The 22,977-nt window shown below is 42.7% G+C and overlaps 1 protein-coding gene across 1 annotated transcript in view; it reads right to left on the bottom strand.

Annotated features, from left to right (window-relative positions):
* The window catches only part of LOC105092000 (zinc finger protein 347), a 62,825-nt gene that overhangs the window by 29,548 nt on the left and 10,300 nt on the right, over nt 1–22,977 (bottom strand). Inside the window, exons 6-9 of the mRNA XM_010983632.3 lie at nt 19,213–19,339; nt 8,172–12,610; nt 6,712–6,978; nt 5,081–5,230 (exon numbers count right to left, since the gene is read on the bottom strand). Of these exons, the coding sequence (XP_010981934.3) occupies nt 10,842–12,610; nt 19,213–19,339 (1,896 nt within the window). The 3' untranslated portion in view covers nt 5,081–5,230; nt 6,712–6,978; nt 8,172–10,841. The remainder of the gene's footprint in view (nt 1–5,080; nt 5,231–6,711; nt 6,979–8,171; nt 12,611–19,212; nt 19,340–22,977) is intronic.

Raw genomic sequence — 22,977 nt, 5'->3', positions numbered from 1 at the left:
TTATGATGGAATAGTGACCATGAAGACAGCCAAGCACCCACTAGACCTAAGACACCTTCTTTTCATTCACAGTGGCCCCAGCCCAAACACTGCTACCTCTAAAATCTAATAATAAAAGATAGATGTCTACACTGATGCACTTGCCCCAGTGAGACTTCAACACTTTCAAGGAAACACTCCACGTTATCTTTTTTTTACCTTCCAAGTGCATCTGAAACTTTCTTCACTAGCAACCCCAAATACCGAAGGTAACCCACAAAGTGACCTCTGGGATTTTCCCTGTAACTACTCTGTGGGTCGCATGATGAGTCGTACCCTCCAAAAAGGCCCCACAGAAGTCACTGTGTGGCGTGAATGCCACGGGACAACCCCTAGATCCATCCTCCAAAGACAAAGCTACTCATCCTCCCGCACCAGAGCACCACGTGACCTCAGCGCAGGCCTTGCTTCTAACCACACTGCAGCACAGTGCTCCTCTGAGCCTAATCCCACTGCCTTCATTGCTCCTCAGGTGTGATCATGAACCACCCTCTTAGCACCACGCATGCAAATCTCAGTCTCAGCATCCGTGTCCCAGGGAACCTGCGCTAAGACACCACGGTGACCCCCACCATTCCATGCGGCCCCCAGTTAGCCAGGAACCCACTGCCAGGTCCTCCAGCCAGAACTAAGACATCCATCCCTTGGTCCCACGATTATGCTTTGCACAGGTGCACACACCGCTCACGGGGCTCATCCCGATGCCCACACCGGCTGTCAGGTCCCTCCTGCAGACCCCACAGGCTCCCCTCCACTTCCCTCATCTTTCTACCTCTCCTCCATGCAAGACTGAGCATCTGGGCTAAAAGTCACAGGGCCAGTGGGCACCGGCATTGCAACAGAAATGAACAAGCTGCCACCCAAACGACACTGGGCACTCAGCAGGGAGCTCAGGAAGCTGGGCCTCCCGGGAAAACCTGCCAGCAACTGGGGATGTCACAGAGTTGAGCTTTAAAGGCATTTGAGCTGGATTGAGTTCAGCGAAGAAGTCGCAAGGACAGAGAGGCCCCAGATCTCACCATCTCCTGTTCTCCCCTCTCACAGGGAACAGGGAGACACACCAGCTCTTTAAGTGGGGGGGGCCTCCTTGATGCCCCCTTGGGTTCCTGACCATCTACTCACTCTTAACACGGTGAAATCAGCATCCCCCACCCCAGCAGATGCTCTGCTGGAGGCAAAGCTCCTGTCCAAGGTCGCAACCGTCACTGGAAGTGCGCAGCCTGGCAGACCTGGGGGCTACAGCGGAGCAGATAAACATGGGGACACCTCGGGACACTGCAGAAGGACCCCAGTTCTGTGGGGCTTTTTAGGCTTAACAACATCCTTTCGTTCTTATTTTGAGCGGCCACAGAATGTACAAATCAACCAGAGCTGGCATTTCCAGAGGAAATACGAGAAGCATCCTCATCACCTGCTCTAGCTCCCTGGTCGTCCCAGAAAAATACTCAGCCCAACACACAGCCTCTAAACACAACCCCAAAACAAGGTGCCGCAGCCATCCTGGGGGGCAGACGGAGACTGTGTGAGGTCCAGTGGAGGGAAAATGGGAAAGACTCAACATAATCCACGGAGAAGGGCATCTTCGATGTGGGAGTTTGACGTGGAGGCAATAAAACCTGGGTTATTATAAAGGATCATGACATCCTCACCAACTACTCATCAAAACAGGCCAATATATTTTACTAGTTACCAAAGAACTTTCCCAAGACATAGGGCAAAGAGAAGAAAGCAAACAGGCCTCAAATAAACGTGAAACAAACTTAAAGAGAATCCATTTGTAAAAACAGGGAAGAGAGAGAGAATCAATTTGTAAAAATTTTTTTAATCTAAAGAATTCTGCAAAGTGAAAAAAAAGTTGAGAATAGAGCATACTGAGAAAAGAATGACATGAATTGATTATAGGAGACCACCAAATCTTATTTCAGAAGCGAATAATTATTTGCAGGAAAGTAGATACTGAATGAACTAATTTTTATCCCAAGCTACAAAAAGAATTACATGTAAAGAAATGAGAAACAAAAGTAAATCCATTACAAAAACCCCACACCACTTTCAATGTTCCTTTTAATGTAGTGACAGAGTCGGCCATTTCTTGCCCCACGTGTCCTCTCCCCAGTCCTCTGCCGTGAAGGGAGTGACCACAACTGAGTGAACAAGCCACTGCCCTCTGGCTGAGCAGGGATGGCAAACGGAAACTATCTTCTCATACAAATAATTACAAAAGCACAAGCCTCACAGACAGGAGTTTTGTCATTCTTATCCTCATCTGTATAATTTAAACAAACAAGTTTTAAATTAGATTCTAAGGCTAAAAATCAATACATCACAACTTAATCACCCACATAAAATCAGCTCACCACCCATCCGCATCTAGTTTCCCCCTCTCCCCGCACTGCTATGTGTTTCCATTTCAGTTTCTCTCTCTCCCTATTTCTTTCTGTCTCTGTCTCCTTTTGTTCCCCTCTGCTCTCCTGCTGTTTCTCCCCTCCCCTCATTTCCTCCCCCACACCTGGCCCGGCCCACTCTGCAACTTGTTCCTCATCTTGTTGCCTGTTCTCCCCAACCCTTCCGAAAGTCCTAAATCTCCATTATTTCTGCCTCCCTGCCTCATCTCGGCTCCCTCTCTGCCCTCCGGGTTACACTCCCGTAGGCCCCACTCTCCGGCACCCCCTGGTGGTTATACGTCTTCCCGCTCTCTCTTCCTGCTCCTCCAGTCACTCATTTTCCTTTCTCTCCCAGCACCGTGTAGCTCTGAAGGCCATGGTTCCACGTCTTTCATCTTCTCCCCCCACTCCCTGTGTGAAGTGCCTCGTGGGAGCCCATGATTGAGTTAATAAATTGTAACAGACCCCAGCCGCTTGTGACCTTTGAGAACAACAAATGTGCTCTGCTAGCAGGCGCCTGTGCATCTGACTTTTTACTTTGCATTGGCAGATTTGTCCCCCCAACACCAGCAATGACTGACTGGCCTACAGATCCTTCCCACCGAGGAGGCCGCTCGTGCTGCACGGTAAGAGAGACACCTGCCCCCGTACCTAATAATCCTTGAACAGTTATGCTGCTTAGATTTTCCGGTACAAGAGGCTGTTGAGGCTCAATCCTTTTTGCCCAGTAAAGCGCTGTCGTAGCCAAAGGATGACTAGTTATAGGGCTGGCAAAGGTCCCTTTAAGGGGAAGGAGCAGACGTTTTGCAAGCCAGGTTCCTGGAGAGAGGACGTGAAGTCCGGAGGGCTGTAAAAGCACTTCCACTTCACCAGCAAAGTTAGAATCAAGTAACTGAGGTAGAACCAGAATGCCTTGCTGTGATCCGTCTGAGCAGCCTATGATTAGACCCCGGGTCCCTTCAGGGAAAGGGCCAGACATTCCAGTGGAGGCGGAGTATATACAATCTTGTTCCTTAAGAATTAATTCTGAGGTAGAACACAAGTCCACTGCGGACGCACTGCTGAAGGGGTCTCCGCAGGACTGGGCCAAGGAGGCTGGGTCAGAAAGACCTGTATTTGAGCTGGCCGGGTGGGACTGTTCCACTTGGGGTTTGGGGCACGGGAGCTGGCGCCCCATTTCCCGTTTCCCGAAATCAGATTGCCATCCTCATCAGATTTAGAGCGACACTGGTTTGCCCAATGCCTTCCTTTGCCGCAGGGAGGGCAGTCTTTGTTAGGTTAATTTTTGAGGCGGACTTCCTTGCCCTCCCTTATTGGGCTGGCAGCATTCCCTTTGACCATGGCCAGGTTTACCACACTTAAAGCAGGTCACGGCAGAAGCGGATCTCATTAAAGCTGCAAGGGCCTGAGCACGATGGGTTTCAGTTCGCACATTCTGGCAAGCTCTTATATAACTGGCTACATTTTTGTTTTGAGTTCGAATACTGGCAAGAGCTGCCTGGCAATCTGCATTAGCGTTTTCATAAGCCAGCTGTTGCAAGAGCACTCTCGCTGCCTCCTGATCTTCTACTTGGTGAGAGATGCTCAGTTCTAAGCAATTAATATAATCAGCATAAGGTCTGTGGCGCCTTGTGGAATGGTAACAAAGGAGCCAGTGGCAGCTCTGGCTTCGGGACCTTTACACCCCGCCACGAGGGCAGTATCAGTACACTGCCTAGAAGCCAGCCTATCCACATGGATCTGCTGCTGAGGGTCAGCACAGTGACCTGCTCCTTCAGGCACTTCTATAGACGTACCATTATTAGCATCAGCATTACGAGCAGCTTGTAAGAGAAACTTCATGTTGTTCAGAAGACCAAATAGCAAACTGACCAGGCGTTAAGACAGTTTTTACAAGAGCTCTCCAGTCCCAAGGAGTCATAACATATGCATTTCCAACTGTATCAAGAATACCTTTAGTAAATGAACTCTGAGTACCATTTTCCATAACACTAGTTTTTAGCGCCTTGAATACCGAGAAAGGGACAGCCTCATGCTTAACACCTTGCCACGCCCCGCAATCACCGGGTAAGCATGCAGCTCTCCCAAATGTAAACCTTCTTTAAAACATTGTTCCATAGCAGTTTGCTTACAATCATACTCCTCAGGAGAGGGAGGAGGAGGCGGTGGCAGCGGCAAATTGATCTGTGAAAGAGGGGCAGACGGTGCAGAAAGGACTGGGGGCGAAGTAGTAGGAGGGGAGGAAGGGGAAGAACAGGGTTCAGGTTCAATGTAATTATTCTGCAAATAAGAGTATAAGGGACATTCAGCAGTGTGTACCAAACTCCAAGTAGTTAAAATGGAAGCAGGGATTTTCTCCCCTTGCTGATGCCTGTGTTTTAAATTCTTACCAACCTGTTCCCAGAGTTCCAAATCGATTGTTCCATGGTCTGGAAACCAGGGACAAATCTCCTGTACCATTTGTAACACTTTAATAAGTTGCTCCTCCGACATGGAGCAGTGAGCTGCTTTCAGCAGCTGCTGCAACGTGCGGAGGTAGATCATTTGTTCCTTATATAGTTGTTGACCCATAGTAAGAAAATGAATAAAAACCAAGGCTCTCGCTGAATTCTAGGCACGTTGGCAACTATCCCAAGTGGGTGTTGCTGTTCCCTTACCGGGATGAAATCTACGGGGATCCGGATGCAGTTTCTCTCTCCAACTGAAGTGTGCCGTTCCGTTGCTGTGTAGTCAGTAACATTGGGGTCACCAGTTGTGCATTCTGACTGGCAGAAGTCCCACCAAGATGGAATGAATTACTTGAGACTCTGGAAAGTCAAGAGAGCGAGAGGGAGTCGGGGACCAACTCCTCGAGCCTCTCAAATGCTCCCACATTTATTGTGTACAGTCAAAGGAAAAATCACCAATAGTTGTGTCATGGGATGTAGGAGCTTAAGGAAAGACAGGATGGGGTAGAGATTATGGAATCCACAATGAGTACAAAGGCTTAATTTATCTTCAGGACAGACATGAGGAGAGGGGAACAAGGTACACTCTTTAGGCATAAGTTGATTACAAAACAGACCACCAAACTAGCCAGTCCCTGTCTTGGGGATTACAGACTATCTTAACAGCAGATGGCATGCCCAGCGTTTATAGCCGAGGGCATAGGTCATACGAGAAGAGTAAACCCTAAACCATGGACCTATGCTTAAAATAAGCCGTGTCCTGCGTTTACAGCAAGGGACACACAATGGCTTTGCCATTGGAAGCAGCCCTAGGCTAAAACCTCAACTACGCAAGCAACGCGTTGTCTCTGCTTTTTATGGCAAGGACACAGGCGTGCAGATGCACAGGCGCCTGCTAGCAAAGCACATTTGTTCTTCTTCAAGGTCGCAAGCAGCTGGGGTCTGTTACAATTTATTAACCTAAACATGGGCTCCCACAGTGCTTCACCAGTGTTGCCCACTATCCCACTGCTGCTTTGCCGCCCTATCCTGCTCACCATTCTATCTCCCTGCAGACCCCACTTCTATAAACTTGTTTTATCCGCTTGTTCCTTTCACAGCTGTCTTTCAGGTTACTGTCTCTTTACAACCCCTCAGCCATCCTCACCGTTCCCATCGGTTCTCCCTCCTTTTCTCCTCAGTTTTTCTACTTCTCTCAGTCACTGTCTCTGCTTCCCCTGATTCTCCGCGCCCACGTATTTACAGGGATGTCGACTTAGTAAGATGCCCGCCTACTGGAAAAGACCGTTTTCCAGCGCGGTGGAATGTGGGGCGTAACAATACTGGGGGTCACACGGCTGACCCCGGTCACCTCCCCCTACGCGGGGTGGGGGAAGGGCTGACTACGGAGGGGAGGCCCGCGGAGCAGAAGGACCGGCCTGAGGAGGACGCGAGGACAGAGGAGCTGGGAAGCAGGGGGTCTCAGGAGAGGCCGGGGTCCCCAGAATCCCGGGACCGGGAGAGGACGCAGCCCTACAGGAGCGGGGCAACCAGCGCCATCCACCTCGCGGAAGGGGACGTGCCGGGGGGGGGCGGAGGTAGTAAGAGGTTTCAAGAAGGAAGATGACTCTAAAGGTGGTGTCTTCGTGGACCGAAGGGCTAAAGCCCGAGGACAGCTACCAGCCTCGGGCGATTTTAAACCCAAAGGGAAACGGCCCCCTGACCTTTAACAGCGACGTCTGAATTTACTGGGCGCAGAGGAGCAGGTGTGGGGATTTAAGGTCCGTAGTGACTTCAAGGCCCTGAGGATGGACTACGGGGGACTGCGAAGCGCAGATTTACACTAAAAAGGAGAAACTTACGGTCTGCTGTGTGACCTTCCACCCGAGCACCCCACTTCCGGTTCCGTAAGAAGCGACGCACGGGCACAGCAAAGAGCCCACGCGGCTGGGGGCGTGGCCTGGGCGGAGCTCTACCGGTGAGGGGCGGGGCGTGGAGGAGCCGGGGACGGGGCACAGGCGGAGCCTGCTGTCCTTCCGCCTCGCTCTGGAGATGTCTTGATCAAGTTTAGAAACGCTGAAGTGTCTTTTGTGCAGCAGGGTTGCTGTCTGCTTAGTTTAAGTAACTGCCTGTAACAGTTTCAAGACAAACGCTTGCAGTTGTGTGAAACACGTCGGAAACTGAGATGTCTCCTCTTCACAGGTTGAAAACAGATTAAGTCAAAAACTGGGTTTGCCAGCGGGTTGCCCAGAAGTCCTGCTAGTGAGGCTGAAGCAATTCGGTGGTCTGGGAACTCGCGTCTGGGGAATGTCAGGCGGGACCTGACTGGATCCAGCAACATTTCCTTCAATGAGAACTTCGGTTGTCTCTGTATTACAAACTACAAAACTCTCCCTGGGTAGAATGGGCAGTTTTCTCTATTCCCCATTTCCCCAGGAGGCCAAACTCATCACGGCTCAGTTGCAGAGACTCAGGGAGAAGACCTGGAGTCTGAGACTAGGGGACTATGGCATTTTATACTTCAGGTGGCACACAAATGAAAAGATATCATCAATTCACATTTTAAAAAGATGCAGTGACTGGGATAGATTTGGGGCTCCTACGAGGTGGATTGCTCTGTATTACGCAGTACTGCAAACGAGCCATGTTGGCAAGACCCTTCAGCATGAACTTTCATGAGTCCAAGCAAGGGAATGAGTGGATCGTGGAACTTTTCATTAAATACAGACTAGCGGAGAAGTTGATTATTGGTGAAAGTCACGAATCCATTTTGCTTAAGGGGAATTTTGTTTGTATAATTTTAAAGCAGCAATAGGGACAGTCACAGAAAACATGAGACATTTCCTCAATCACAGTAGATTTTGGCCCATGTTTCTCCGGTAATACTATGAAACTCTAGAAAGTTCCCATTGTATATTGTTCCTTCTAAATTATTTTACAGTACTCCAAGCTCAAAGAGCTTTTTAACCTTATCTCTGAAACTGTCATTTCCTAATTTTTTCCATCTTTATTATTGCTATTTTCACTTCAGGTAAATCAAGGTGCGTAACATGGGTTTTATTTGGGCACAAAAGAGGAGATGAGGAAATATTGTAATGCTGCATATTCATGAATGAAGGGGTAGGTTTTAGTGGGTCACAGCTTGTAATTGCACTGCTCTGGTATAGTGATGTAAAGCTCCTGGGACAATATGCATGCATGTGTGTGACTGAAACAACGTGCTGTACACCAGAAATTGACACAACATTGTAAACTGACTATACTTCAATAAATAACAAATAAAATAAAAATCTTAGGACAGAGTGTGGAGAGAATAACTCACCTGCAAATGATATAATCCCCAAACTGTATGTTCTTTTATTCCATCACAGAAAGAAATCGTTGAAGATTCTTTCAACTCTAAGTCTCTATACTGCATTGTTAGATTCGGTTATGGTACCGACGTAGGATGAAACTGTGTTGGTAGAAGAAACATGATCCATTCAGTTACAGATAAAAAGTGATAAAAACTTTAATTCGAGCATGATACTCATGATACATCCTGAATGAAACAGTAGCAAAATGTAATGGCAGCAGTTAAATATGAATCACACACATGCACATACTATTCTGGTTCTTTTATCAAAATTTCAAGATAGCACTTCAATTTTCAAGAATAAGATTAATTTTGCATCATTCATTGATATACAAGTTATTGCCATCTGATGGAGAAAGTGACCACCTTTTCCTCTGCATTATTTCTACCAGATAATCAGTCCTTAGGAACGGGTCACTCTCCTCCCATGAAAAGCCCAGTCAGTCCCTTAATGTCATTCCTGCTCTGTTCACAGTCAGTTGGTAGAACCTTCTGTCCTATAACCCACTGTGACCTATATATGGAAGGGCACCCTGAGCAGAATAAGCATGATGAGTCAAGCCAGTTTTACACTATTCTCAGCCCCTCCGATGCTAATTTGCACCCTACTGAATTGGGTAATAGTGTGCAATTGTTTTTCCAGGGAGCATGGATGTGAATGAACTGCAGCTAATGAAGTCGGCCCCTTCATCTTACCGAATCTTGCCCAGAGACCATCATCAAAGGCCCTTAATGAAGACTTAAGATCAACACACTTCAGGGCGGGTATGGTATAGCTCAGTGGTAGAGTGTGTGCTTAGCATGCATGAGGCCTTGGGTTCAATCCCCATTTGAAAAAATAAAATAAAATAAAATAAAATAAAATAAAATAAAATAAAAAAAATTAAAATAAAATAAAATAAAATAAAATAACTTAATTCCCTCCCTCAAAAAAAAAAATCAACAGACTTCAAACTCCAGGTGGAAAGGCATAAATAGTAATGTATCCTTTCCAAAACTCAAATGTTTAAAATTTTTATACACTAATGTGCCATTTCCACACAATTCCTTGCTCCTGTCATTAAACGTCATGTCATGAGTTTTTGACACATTTTGACTTCCCATTATTCTGCAATATACTATCTCAGGTTAACCTCAGAAAACTGACGACCTAGTTATTTCTAGCATGGATCCTCTGAAGTGTGGTGCATTGTGAGAACTGGTCAAGAAATTCACCAAATTCATTACTTTTATAAAGCTTCTTCCCAATATGAATTCTTTGGTGAATCCTGAGGACATACTGGTTCTTAAAGGTATTTCCAAGTTAAATATATATTTGCATGTGTTCTGTGCTGCATAAATTCTCTCATTATGCCAAAAGCGTGGACATCTGATGAAGCCTTACCACAGTCACAACACTGGTAAGGCTGCTCTCCAAATTAAACCCTCTGATGTGCCACAGTTTTGATCTGTGGGTAGAAGGCTTAGCATGCACATTCCTTTTCTGTGGTTTCTCTCAAAGATGCATATTCTGAAGTCTAGTGCATTGTGAGGCCTGAATAAAGCCTCTGCCACATACATTTACTTGATTTCGCTTCAATATGGACTGTTTTCACATTGATATTTGAACTTCAGGGAAAGTCCTTGCCGGGTTGACTGCATTTATAAGGTGTTGATCCAGTGTGTTCGTCACCGTTTGATATTTGGGTAAAATCCTTATACCACACACTGCACTTGTGTGGTTTCACTCCAGAATGTGGACTTTTTTTCAATTATAATCAGTTTACAATAATGTGTTAATTTTCAGTGTACAGCATAATAGTTCGTTCATACATATACATACATATATTTGTTTTCATATTCTTTTTCATTACAGGTTACTACAAGATACTGAATATAGTCTCCAGTGCTCTACAGAAGAAACTTGTTGTTTACCTAGATTTCAAAAAATTGAACTATAGTTGACTTACAATGTTGCATTAGTTTCTTCTGGTGCACAGCGTAGTGATTCAGTTATACCTACATACATGTTCTCTTTCATTATAGGTTTCTACAAGATACTAAATATAGTCCCCTGTGCTGTACAGTAGAAACTTGTTTATCTATTTTATATACAGTAGTTACAAAATATAGATTCTTATATTTAGTGAAAAGCAAGCAATAATTTGAAACTGTCATATTCACTGCATTTGTAGGTAGGGTGTAATTTGGTGAACACTGAGTTTAAGGCAACTGCCACACTCAGGACATTTGTAAGGGTCTGTCTAGAATGGATTATGTGATAGTGGGTGGGGTGGGAGCCCCGAGTAAGAGCGTCACCACACTCATGGTGCCTGGAAGGTTACTCCCCAGAATGAACTCTTTGGTGAATCCTGATGTAGGACTACTGTCTAAAAGACTTCGCCACATTCCAGACTGATGTGAGTCCTCTCCAGCATGAGTTTTCTTGTGAAGCAGCAGGTGTGAACACCTGCCACAAGCCTTGCCACGTGCGTCACATCTGTAAGGTCTCCCTCCAGTGTGGGCTGCTTGATGTTTACTTAGGGTTGAACTCACACTAAAGGCTTTGCCACACACATTACATTTGTAAGCTTTCTCTCCGCTGTGAATTCTCTGGTGATTTACAAAGTGTGAATTTTGACTGAAGACTTTGCCACATCAGCATTTGTACAGTTTCTCTCCAGTATGAGTTCTCCGATGACTTGCCAGGTTTGAATTCCGACTGAAGACCTTGTCGCATACGTCACATTTATATGGTTTCTTTCCCGGAGGGATTCTCTGCTGTGCAGTGAGGTGTGAGTCCTGAGTGGAGGCTTTACCACCCATACTAGAGTTGAAAGGTTTCTCTCCAGGATGAATTTTCTGGTGAATCCTGATGTCAGACCATTGCTGAAAGGTCTTGCCACACTCAATGCACTTGTATGACTTCTCTTCGGTGTGAATCCTCTCGTGATGCCGAAGACGCGAAGGCTTCATAAAAGCCTTGCCACATTCCTTACATTTGTAAGATTTCTCTCCAGTGTGAATTACCTGATGGTAAGTGAGGCTTGAACGCACACTAAAGGCTTTGCCGCACTCATTACATTTGTACGGCTTTTCCCCAGTGTGAATTCTCCGATGACTTGCCAGGTGTGAGTTCTGACTGAAGACCTTGTCACATGTATCGCATTTATATGGTTTTTCTCCAGTGTGGATGATCTGATGTGTAGTAAGGTGCGAACCCATAGTAAAGGCTTTCCCACACTCTTTACATTTAAAAGGTTTCTCTCCAGAATGAATTCTCTGGTGAATCCTGATGTCAGACCACTGCCTGAAGGCCTTGCCGCATTCGGTGCATTTGTACGGCTTCTCTCCGGTGTGAATTGTCTCATGACGCCTCAGCTGCGAGTGCTTGAGGAAAGCCTTGTCACACTCACTGCACTGGTAAGGTCTCTCTCCGGTGTGCATCACCTGATGGTCGATCAGGCTTGAACGCACAACAAAGGCTTTGCCACACACATCACACTTGTAGGGTTTCTCTCCGGTGTGACTTTTCTGATGGTCAGCCAGGCTTGAACTTTGCATGAAAGCTTTGCCGCATTCATTACATTTGTGTGGTTTCTCCCCACTGTGGATTCTTTGATGTCTCACGAGTTTGCAGCTGTGGAAAAAGGCCTTGCCGCACTCATTGCATCGGTAAGCTTTCTCTCCAGTGTGGGTGACCCGGTGTTTCGTGAGGCTTGAACGCATCGTGAAGGCTTTGCCACACTCGTTACATTTGTAAGGTTTCTCTCCAGTGTGTAGTCTCAGGTGATTTACAAGGTATGAATTTTGACTGAAAACCCTGCCACAGACGTCACATTTATACGGTTTCTCTCCCGTATGGATCATCTGATGTCTAGTGAGGTTCGAGCTGCGATTAAAGGTTTTGCCACACTCGTTACATTTGTGAGGTTTTTCGCTCTGTGCTGCGCCGTCCTGTGTCAGTCCTGGAGGATGGATGGGGTCGTTCCCACATGTGTTAGAAACGCTAGTTTGGACACTTGGAGGAGTTCTTTCAGGCGGTGAAAATGAGCCGGCGCTGTTGGCAGCGTTCGCAGTTTGATTACATTCAAAAATTTCCCCTTGGGTTTGAGGGATCGGAAGTTTATCTTGAAAGCTTGATCCAAGCCTATTTTCAACGGGCTTGTTTCCTGCATCTTTTCTACCACGTCGATCTTTTCCATCAGTGAGATGTTCCCCATGGGTTCTACCCATTCCTTTCTCACTTCTCTCATCATCTCTCCACCGACACTCAAAGTCATACATTTTTTCTCGGATTCTCCTGAGGTGAACATCTCTGACTTCATGACTTCCGAGTCTTCCCCAGATCATGGTTTGGAATACATCTGTTGTATTAGTGTTCTCCTTTGGTTGTAATTTCTTGGTAACGTGTGAGGGAGAGATATCTACAAGATACAAACAACCATAGGTATCTTATTAACTACATTTTGTAAATAAATGTTTCATCCTGGACACATAATATTACACCAAAAATAATACTTATACTGAATGTAGCTGTGAAAATTCCCCATCATGATCTTCAAAATTTGAGAAACATTAAAGATTTAGGATTCTTTAATAAAGAAAGTGCGATCACCTGTGATTCAAATTAATTTTAGGGTAGCCTCATTTCAAACACCCTGTGACAAAAACACTCACGTTTTGCAAGCTTACGTTAGCTTTCAAAGAAAGGGTGTTTTCCACCATGACCCCAAAGCACATACCAACTCACTGTAAATGCCTCATAATGAGACGGAAAATATTAGACATATTTTGTGCGTACTTAATGCATACTGATTGTACATAATCTGCATATGAAATCTGCATACTTACTGTACATAAATGAATGCTAAAAAATAGACAATACATTGTAATGGTAAATAATCCAAAACAGGCTAATCTAACAACCTAAATAAATGGCAGTTCAGAATTACAAAATATAGCACTGAGTAAATGAAAAATTTAATAAAACAATATTAAAAAAAGAAATTTTCTCTAAATACCTGTTATAAAAGCATCCGTGCTCATGAAGAACAGGCATTCTTTTTTTTTTAAGAAAGGCATTCTACAACATTAACAAGTACATAGCAGTTATATTGTATAAGATATTCTGAAAGACCATCATCTGTAAATCACAGTAAAAATTAATAAATATATTATTCTAGTAACCCATGATAAAACCAGCAGTAATAAGGAGCCATGTTATAGAAAAAGTATACTCTATGGTAAGACTAAAGAAAGGAGGGTGGGTATAGCTCTGTGGTAGAGCGTGTGCTTAGTATGTACGAGATCCTGGGTTCAAGCCCCAGTATCTCCATTAAAAAAAAAAAAGAATAAAGAAAGGACTTTCATTTTAGAAAGAGCACACAATATGAAAAGTGTAAAAGGTGTCGAGATAACTGACTTCCAAAATATCAGGTCAGGAAAACATGTAACCTTATAAAGAATAAGAGCTGGAGGAAGAATTCAGAAGTCATGACTATGATTTCATGACTGCTGTCACCTAACAGCCAATCAGAGCAGCTCTCCATCTCCACAGTGCCTTTCAATTATCCAGTCACTGTCCCCAAAATATACGTAATATGAAGTGCGTGCTCTGAAAATGCATTAACTAAGGTCAGAGAACGCTGTTGGGAACAATTTGAAAAAAAAATCACACAAAAATATAATGCAAACAAAGGGATACCTCACAATAAATATGACACTTGATCTATGTCTTTCAAAACAGTAACTTGTGAGTCTTTCTGTAAAATGTGCAATATTCTAAGTCATCTAACAGTACTTGTTTGTTTTAAAAGCCTGAGGTAAGTAGTTCATTATCTGGTCTTACTCTATAAGCCTTCTGATATTGTTTTGTGTTAAGTGATGAACTCTGTTTTAGCATGTAATTTTAACTTCTATGGAAAATAAAAATGCATTTGGATTAAGGGGAGGGTATAGCTCAAGTGGTAGAGCGCATGCTTAGCGTACACAAGGTCCTGGGTTCAGTCCCCAGTACTTCTTCTAAAAATAAGTAAGTAAACCTAAATACCTTCCCCCTTAAAAAATGCATTTGTTTTGAAAGAAGATGTTTTTATGAGAATAACACCTTATCTAACATTGCTTAAATGGTTTTCATCCAAAGCGATGCAAAAGTAAATATAAATACTGCCATAAAAAAAGCACCTGAGGTAAATCATCATTATTTTGCAAATAAGGGCAGCAGACTTGGAGGGTTTATGTACATAGCCCCAGCTGACACAGGAAGTGAGAGGATTTCAGCCTGGACCCACAGACTCAGACAACATGTTCTTAAGCATGACTGCCCACTGAACAGTACAAATTACCAAAAAAAATACAACAAACACCAAGAGCTTGGAAAGCAACACTTCCAGGCAGTTCAGCGCGGTCATGTGGTAGTCTTACCCAGCCACCCCTCCTGGAAATGACTTCTGAGTCATCCCCACTGCACATACTGATTCACGCGGTGTCCTGAGAAATTTGTTAAGTGGCTGAGAAGAGCGTAAGAGGAGATTTTGAAAAGGGAGAGAGTAATGTTGCAGATAGAAAGCAGGTTTACATTTATTGTAATACTTGCTATGAAATTTATTAAATTGAAAATCCCAGGAGTTCCATTTCCAGGTGACTACTGCAGAGAAAAAGACACAGATATTCCAGGAGATACATGCAAGAATGTTCTTAGCAGGACCCAGGAGGAAAAACCAGGAAATGGCCACCATTCTGTATCCACAAATGCAAAAACAATGAAATCTTATCGACGGTACAGCAAGGTAGGGAGGGAGACCCTGCGTTCCAAATGATGATCTGGCTAGGTGGGCAAGTTTGCTGGAGGAAACAAAGTTAGCAAGCACTTTTATGCCAAGGTCTCAGCATTTTAAGGATGTGACTGCATTAGTTAATAAAGGGGGAAAAAAAAAAGAATCTCACTAACATACTAATTATATAATGTATTGTTAAAAAAAGAAATTTAATAATTTTGATATATAAATTGTTCGGTCTAAAACTTTTTGTTATTAAAAATTATAATAGTATGGGGGGAGGGTATAGCTTAGTGGTATAGTGTGCACTTAGCATGCATAAGGTCCTGGATTCAATCCCCAGTACTTCAATAAAGAAAATAAATAAATAAATCTAATTACCTCCCCCCTCCAAAAAACAAAACAAAAACAAAACAAGAAAAAAAAAAAAACCTGGGGGTGAAAAAACATAGCTCCTTAAAAAACCAAAAACCAAACCAAAACAAAACAAACAAAAGAAAACAAAAAATAAATAAATAAATAAAAATAAAATATATACTAGTGTCTTTTTTGCTGGCCTTCTCTAATAATAAGAAATCATATTATTGGATCTCTTAACACAATCTATGCAAAAAAAAAAAGAGAAAGATATGAGGAGTGATGTCAGCAAGACAGAAGAACCATAAACTCCAGGCATGGAGTTAACCCATGGAGAAACCAACTAAACTACAGCATAGAAACAAAAAGTCCTTTGGGGAAACTCTAGACATTAGTGAAGAAGCTACGGGACTCCATCAAATTCCTACCCCAGAAACACTGAACCAAAAGTGAAGAAAGGCTCATGTCGATTTGCCTGACTTTGCCTCCCTCCCTTCGAGGCACACTGCAGTGAGATCAAACTGGAGAAAGCCTCCCAATTCCCAGGTCCTCCCTTGGGAAGAAATGCAAATCAAAGCCACAGTGAGATATCATCTCCCACCTGTTAGAATGGCTGTGATCAAAAAGAGAAGTACCAGCAAGGATGCAGAGGGATGGGTACCCCAGTGCGGTGCTGTCGGGAATGTACATTGGTACGGCCACTATGGAAACCAGCGCAGAGGTTCCTTGCAATATTGTAAAGAGAACTACCATATGGTGCAGCAATCTCACCTTTTTCGGTATGTATCAAAAGGAAATGAAATCAGTATTTCAAAGATGTATATTTGTATTCTATGTTCATTATAGGATTATTTACAATAGTCAAGACATGGGAACAACGTTAAGTGTCCAACCTAAGTGTCCAAGAGATTAATGGATAATGAAAATGTGATACACACACACACACACACACACACACATATACACACACTGGAATATTATTCAGCCATGAACAAAATGGAAATCTTACTATCTGTCCCAACATGGATGGACCCTGAAGGTACTATGCTAAGTGAAATAAGAGAGAGAAAGAGAAAAACTGTGTGATGTCACTTATATGTGAAATATTAAAAAAAAAAAGCCAAACAAATAGAAATGAAGCATAGAAAAGTAGACGCCAGGGGCTGGGGGCGGGCAGAAATGGAGAGATGTTCATCAAAGAGTGTAAAACTCCAGTTGTAAGATGAGTAAGCTCTTGGGAGCTCATGTGCAGCATAATAACCACAGTTGTCAATACTGTATTATATACTTACAAACTGTTAAGACAGTAGACCTTCAACCACAAGTAACAAATGTTGGTGAGAATGCGGAGAAAAGGGAACACTTTGACACTGCTGGTGGGAAAGTAAACTGGTGTAGCTACTGTGGAAAATGGCATGGAGGTTCTTCAAAAAACTAAATTTAAATGGAACTACTATGTGATCCAGCAATTTCACTCCTGGGTAAAGAACTGAAGACAATGAAAACACTGATTCAAAAAGATATATGCACCCCAATATTCACAGGAGCATTTGTTACAATAGCCAAGATATGGAAGCAGCTTAATTGTCCATCAACAGATGAATGGATAAAGAAGATGTGGTATACACACACACACACACTGAAAAATTACTCAGCCATAAAAATGAATAAATTTTTGCCATTTACAACAATATGGATAGACCTGGAGGGTACTGAGGTTAGTGAAATAAGTCTGCAGACAGAGAAAGACAAATACTGTATGTTATCACTTATATGTGGAATCTAAAAAATAAAACAAAGATATGAACAAAACAAACTAGTGGTTACCAGTGGGGAGAGGGAAGGGTAGGGCAAGATAGCGGTAGGGGATTAAGAGGTACAAACTACTGTGTATAAAAAAGCTACAAGGATATACTGTACAGCACAGGGAATATAGCCAATATTTTATAACAACTTTAATGAAGTAAAATCTATAAAAATTTTGAAGCACTATGTTGTACACCTGAAACTAATTTAATGTTGTAAATCAACTATACCCTCAATAAAAAAATAAATAAATAACCCAGTGGGGGAGGACTGGGAAGACACAAGAAGTTGCTGTGACGTGAATTGATGGATGTGTTAACACACCTATTGTGGTAATCTTTTCACAATACATACGTTTATCAAACCATCACAGTGTACACTTTAAATTCTATCTCAATAAACCTGGAGGGGGAAGAAAATACAAAGGAGATGATGCTTTATCCTGTGAATAAAAAGAATTTCCCAGAAAAGACAATATGAAATCAGGAAGAGCCTACATTCCCAACCAGGCAGAGCAGTGGAAGAGAGACAAAACTACAAGATGTGGCAATCAGACATTGCAGGGTCTTGGGATGGGACTGTGGGCTCTACCCACAGACACGCCTGAAAGATGGATATCTATGCTCCGCATGTAGGACTTGGGATCAAAAAGAGGATCTGTCTGTCCACTGTCTTAACAGTAGTTTTCCTAAGTAACAATCACAGATGATCCAACCCACCTCCTATTATACAACCCCAAGCTGTGTGACAAAATCAGAAGAAAGGGCTGAGGGATCCGAACAGGCAGACAGGGCTTGAGGCAGTTCCACGCAGGCTCTGGGGTGACAGATGGAATCAAAGAGCAGCCAGTGTTTTCCCATCTCCTGATTAGGTCTTCCAAGTTCAGCAAATGGGAGGGAATCGAGATTGGTCCAAGAGTTGGTACTACGGAGGCATCAGCTCTGATCTATATGGACTAGGAACTGAGCATCCAATGAAATCAAGTACAGAAGGGGACACAAAGGAGAGCGAAATCCCTTTAAAACAGCCCATTTGGGGGTGAGTGGGGTGTTGTTCAGTGGTAGAGTGCATGCCTAACATGCACAAGGTTCTGGGTTCAATCCTCGGTACTTCCATTAAATAAATAAATAGAAACCTAATTACTGCTCCCCATCTCTAAAAAAGAGGAGAAGAAAACCCCAGCCCATCCCACTCCTCAAAGTTAAGGACCAATGAGTTCGCAGGGGCCAGATGACAGAGTGTAGATCATGGGAAAGATCTTCTTTGTCTCTGGCGCAGCTGCAGCACCACTGGAGGGTGAAAGAACACAGCTCCCATGTTGAAGGACTGAGTGGTAAGTAGGGGACAAGAAACATTTCCTCTGAGTTCACGAGAAATAAACTTGTTTCCCCACAAAACTCTCCCACTTGGGGAGAGTTTCCCCAAAACTATTAATGATGTGGCTTCCTCTCTGTCCAACTGAGACCTGACCTGTGTTCACACCTTTGATACTTTCCCACCTCTGTGGGTTTTGTTTTGTTTTGTTTTTGCTACTTTCCCTTCCCTCTCCACAGTCCAGCGCTCTCTGTCCTTACTCCAAAATGGGGATAATAATATTCAGGTCAGGAAAAGAAATCCCTGCTAGTAAGAAGAAAGGGACATCATGTGCTGTGAAGCTTCCAGAATCCCAGCTCTTTGTTCAGCTAAGGCGAGAAGGTATCAAGGAAATTGTGTCACAAAAATTCATCCACTGCTTGCCTCCTTCTGAATGCACAGAGAACAGTATAATATGCTGACATCTAGCTCTCTTTGAAGAACTACTGAGTCAAAAGCACAGGAGTAGAAAAGAGAGAAGTGGATATTTTAAGTTGGCCCAAATCAAACCTTATAGTTTGATGCATATTTTAAGCTCTGGACCCACCACCCATGATGTATCATAATGTGGGCAGCTCATATGATGAAAGGGAAGGTTTAACGTCCTGATGTTGCATCATGAAGCTTTTCACGTCTGAGTCAACAGGGATCTCCGATCAGTCAAGCTAAACAAGGCCTCCTAAGGGGCACGCAGGGAAAACGCAAAGACAACTTCCGTGGGGAAGTCCTCTCACCCAGGGACAGCAGGTTCCTGTAGGTCTCCAACATCACGTCTCTGTACAAGGCCCTCTGAGCAGCATCCAGGCACTCCCACTCCTCCTGGGAGAACTCGATGGCCACATCCTCGAAGGTCAACTGTCCCTGAAATGAAGACACATTTCACAAAGGGGCCGTGAGCAGAGCTCTTATTTGCACGCGAGAAGAGGAGAGAGAGGTGAGGATGAATTCGGTTGAAGCGTGTGTTCTGATAGATCCGTGGAGAGGTATTTGGAGACAATCATGCACCTGTAATTTATTGTGCTTTTCCATAGGTTATGACAGCCTCCAAATCAATGTGGATTTCTCATTTTTGTGTACATTATATGAAATTTACAGAAAAAAATTCAGTGCTGGGTCATCTCTACAGAAGTGTTAAAGAAAGGTCAGAATCTAAAAATTGTGATGATAAAAATAGCAATGACTACAGGTTTTTGAACACTTCTTGTATAAGTGTATACCATGTAACTTCCTGTATGTCAATCACTCTAAATGTCATACAGGCGTGAACTTGTTACCACTACAATAGATCATTAGAGAAAGATCTGGTTCCATTTTACAGAGTAGAAAACTGGGTCACAGACACTAAGAAACTCGCCTCAGGTCAAACAGTTAAGAAATGGTAAAAGTACCTGAACTGAGGTGGGTGGGCTTTAGAATTGAACCTAAGAAATCAACCACTGAAGTAAGAGATTCAGAAGTACAGTCACACAGGGTTCTCCAACTGAGAAAACGCGAAACAAGTTCAAGATTAACATGGAACTGCATATAAAAGGTCATCGTTTACACACACACACACACACACACACACACACACACACACGCATGCACATTAACATTATTCTTACTATTATTTTAATCATTAAGATGATAATGTTGAAAAAAATTCAAGTCATGGGATTTTTTTGTAATTGTCTCTTTTTTAATTTTTATTTTTAAATTTTCTTATGGAGGTACTGGGGATTGAACCCAGGACCCTATGCTTTATGCTAAGCATGTGCTCTACCACTAAGCTATACCCCTCTCCTAGAGCATGGAATACATTTAAGATGAGTTCAACTTCTAAAAAAAATGTAGTATATATTTATGAAAGATCATATCTTTTATAAAAACCATGGACCTGCACAACCATACACATGTAAACAGATTTAAATTAACTGAAATGAGAAGAGTTGTCTCTTAATACTTTGGAATGATTTTTTTTCATTATCATTTTTATTCCCATATATTTCATATTTGGGAAAGGGAAAATGTATCAATTGTACTTAACTTAGTTTGTCAACATTATTCTATAGTAGGCTAGTAAAAAAAATGGTATAAATGTGAAAAAAATATAGAATACTTTAACTATAATCTCTATAAAATACCTATACTGAAAAATATAAACATTGTTTTATCCATTTAAATTCAGATTTTTAGGCATGAAAAAAGCCAGAGTGTATCTGTTTATTCTTCCAATAAGATGATTCAAGATTAGAGTAGTTACTGGTGTTACACATTAATTTAAGAGATTAAGATTTTTCATTTCTTTTTTTTTTTTTTTGGTAGGGGGGAGGTAATTAGGTTTATTTATTTATTTATTTAAATGGAGGTACCGGGGACTGAACCCAGGACCTTCTGCATGTTAATCATGTACTCTACCAGTGAGCGATACCCACCCCCAATGTTTTAAAAAATTACAGTAGGAGGTACTTGAAAAAAATTCTTGGATATTTAAAAATCATGACAAAAAGGAAAACCGCTTATTAAGCAAAAATATTTCACTAGATGCATTTCGTCTGAAATTACAGTGGAAAAAAGCCAGAGCTCCTGCCATTCACCTCTGTACAATATGCCTAAGCAGGGACCAGCAGAAGAGGATGAAAAAAGAGGAAAAAATAAAGAGTGAGAGCAAGAGAGAGTCCATAAGCCAGAACTGTCAAAATACACAAGTCCAAGGACACAGATCGGATGAAAATGTTAAGTGGAAGGAAGATTCCACACCAATGGGGCCCTAATGAAAGGAGGGGTGGCTATGTTATATCAGACAAAACAGACTAAAGACAGAAACTGTCACGAGAGACAAAGGACAACACATAACAACAAAAAGGTCAGCTCACCACGAAGCTATGACAATTATCAATACAGATATGTGTCCAACATTAGCGCTCCAGATAAACAAAGCAAACATTGACAGAAATGAAGGGAGAAACAGACCGCAGCACAGTAACAGCATGAGACTTCCGTGCCCCAGTTTCACTTACGGATGGAACCAAAGAGAAGGTCAGTAAGGAAACTGAGCCCCTGAGCAACACTACAGGCTGACTGGACCAAACAGACCGCACAGATCCCTCCACCCAACAGCACCAGCAAACACATGCGTCTCCAGCACACGTGAGCCTTCTCCACGACAGACCACACGTTAGGCCGCAAAAGAGATCTGAACACAATTAAGAAGGCTGGGACCATAACAAGCGTCTTCCCGAACCACAACGAAAAGAAACCGGAAACAAAGAGCAGAAGGGAAACAGAAATATCCATCAAATGGGGAAAGTAAACAACTTTCATTTTTAAACAACTGACAGTTCTGAGAAGAAATCACAAGGGAATTTAAAAAAACATCTGGATAAAAATGAAAATGCGGTTGACCCTTGAACAACTTGGGGGTTAGAGGTGCCAACCCATGAATGGTGGCAAATCCAAGTATCACTTTACAGTGGGGCCTCCATATTCCTGGTTCCACATCAGTGGATTCAACCGACGGTAGGTGACGCAGTACCTTAGTATGTATTTATTGAAAAAAATCCATGTATCAGTGAACTGTGCAGTTCAGTCCCATGTTGTTCAAGGGTCAACTGTACAACTACCAAAACTTCTGGGATGTGGAACTAAGAGGACCGTCTGCAGGGGTAAATGCTTACATTGAAAAAGAGGAAAGATCTCAAATCGGAAATCTATTTTTACACCTCAAAGAAGTAGAAAAAGAAGAACAAACCTGCAAAATGACTGTAACTCATAAAAAAAAGTTTAAATAAATAAATAAAAAAATTAAAAAAGAAGAACAAACCAAACTAAATTTACCAGAAGGAAAGAAAGTAAATGAGAAAAGTTAGAGCAGAGATAAGCAGAGAGTAGAAAAACAGTATACAAATCAACAAACCAAGAGTTTGTTTTTTGAAAACATTAGCAAATTGACAGAGCCTTAGTTAGACTGAAAAAAAAAAAAAAAAAAAGAACACTCGAGTAACTAAAATCAGAAATGAAAGGGGAAGACTGCAACTGCTGTCACTGAAATTTTTTTTAGGTGGGGGAGGTAATTAGGTTTATTTATTTGGGGTTTTTTTTGTTTGTTTTTTGGGGAGGAGGTACTGGGGACTGAACCCAGGACCTCCTGCATGCTGAGCATGCGCTCTACCACTCGAGCTATATCCTCCCCTCAGGTCACTGAATTTTTTTAAAGGGATAAGGGACAACTATGAACAATTACATGCCAACAAATTACATAAGCTAGAAGAAATGGTAATACAGCCTACAAGGACCTAATCATGAAGAAATTAAAAATGTGCACAGAATTATAACTAGAGTTTTAAGTGGTAACTGAAAACCCCCAGCAAAGGAAAACTCAAGACCAGATGGCTTCACTGCAGGATTCCACCAAACAATTAGAAAAGGATTAACACTAATTCTGCTAAAAGTCTTCCAAAGAGTTGAAGAGGGAACAATTACAAACTCCCTGCATGATTCTGATACCAAACACAAAGAAA

The sequence above is a fragment of the Camelus dromedarius genome, chromosome 9 (assembly GCF_036321535.1).
Source record: "Camelus dromedarius isolate mCamDro1 chromosome 9, mCamDro1.pat, whole genome shotgun sequence".
Taxonomy (NCBI): domain Eukaryota; kingdom Metazoa; phylum Chordata; class Mammalia; order Artiodactyla; family Camelidae; genus Camelus; species Camelus dromedarius.
This window is presented reverse-complemented; position numbering and strand designations above follow the sequence as displayed.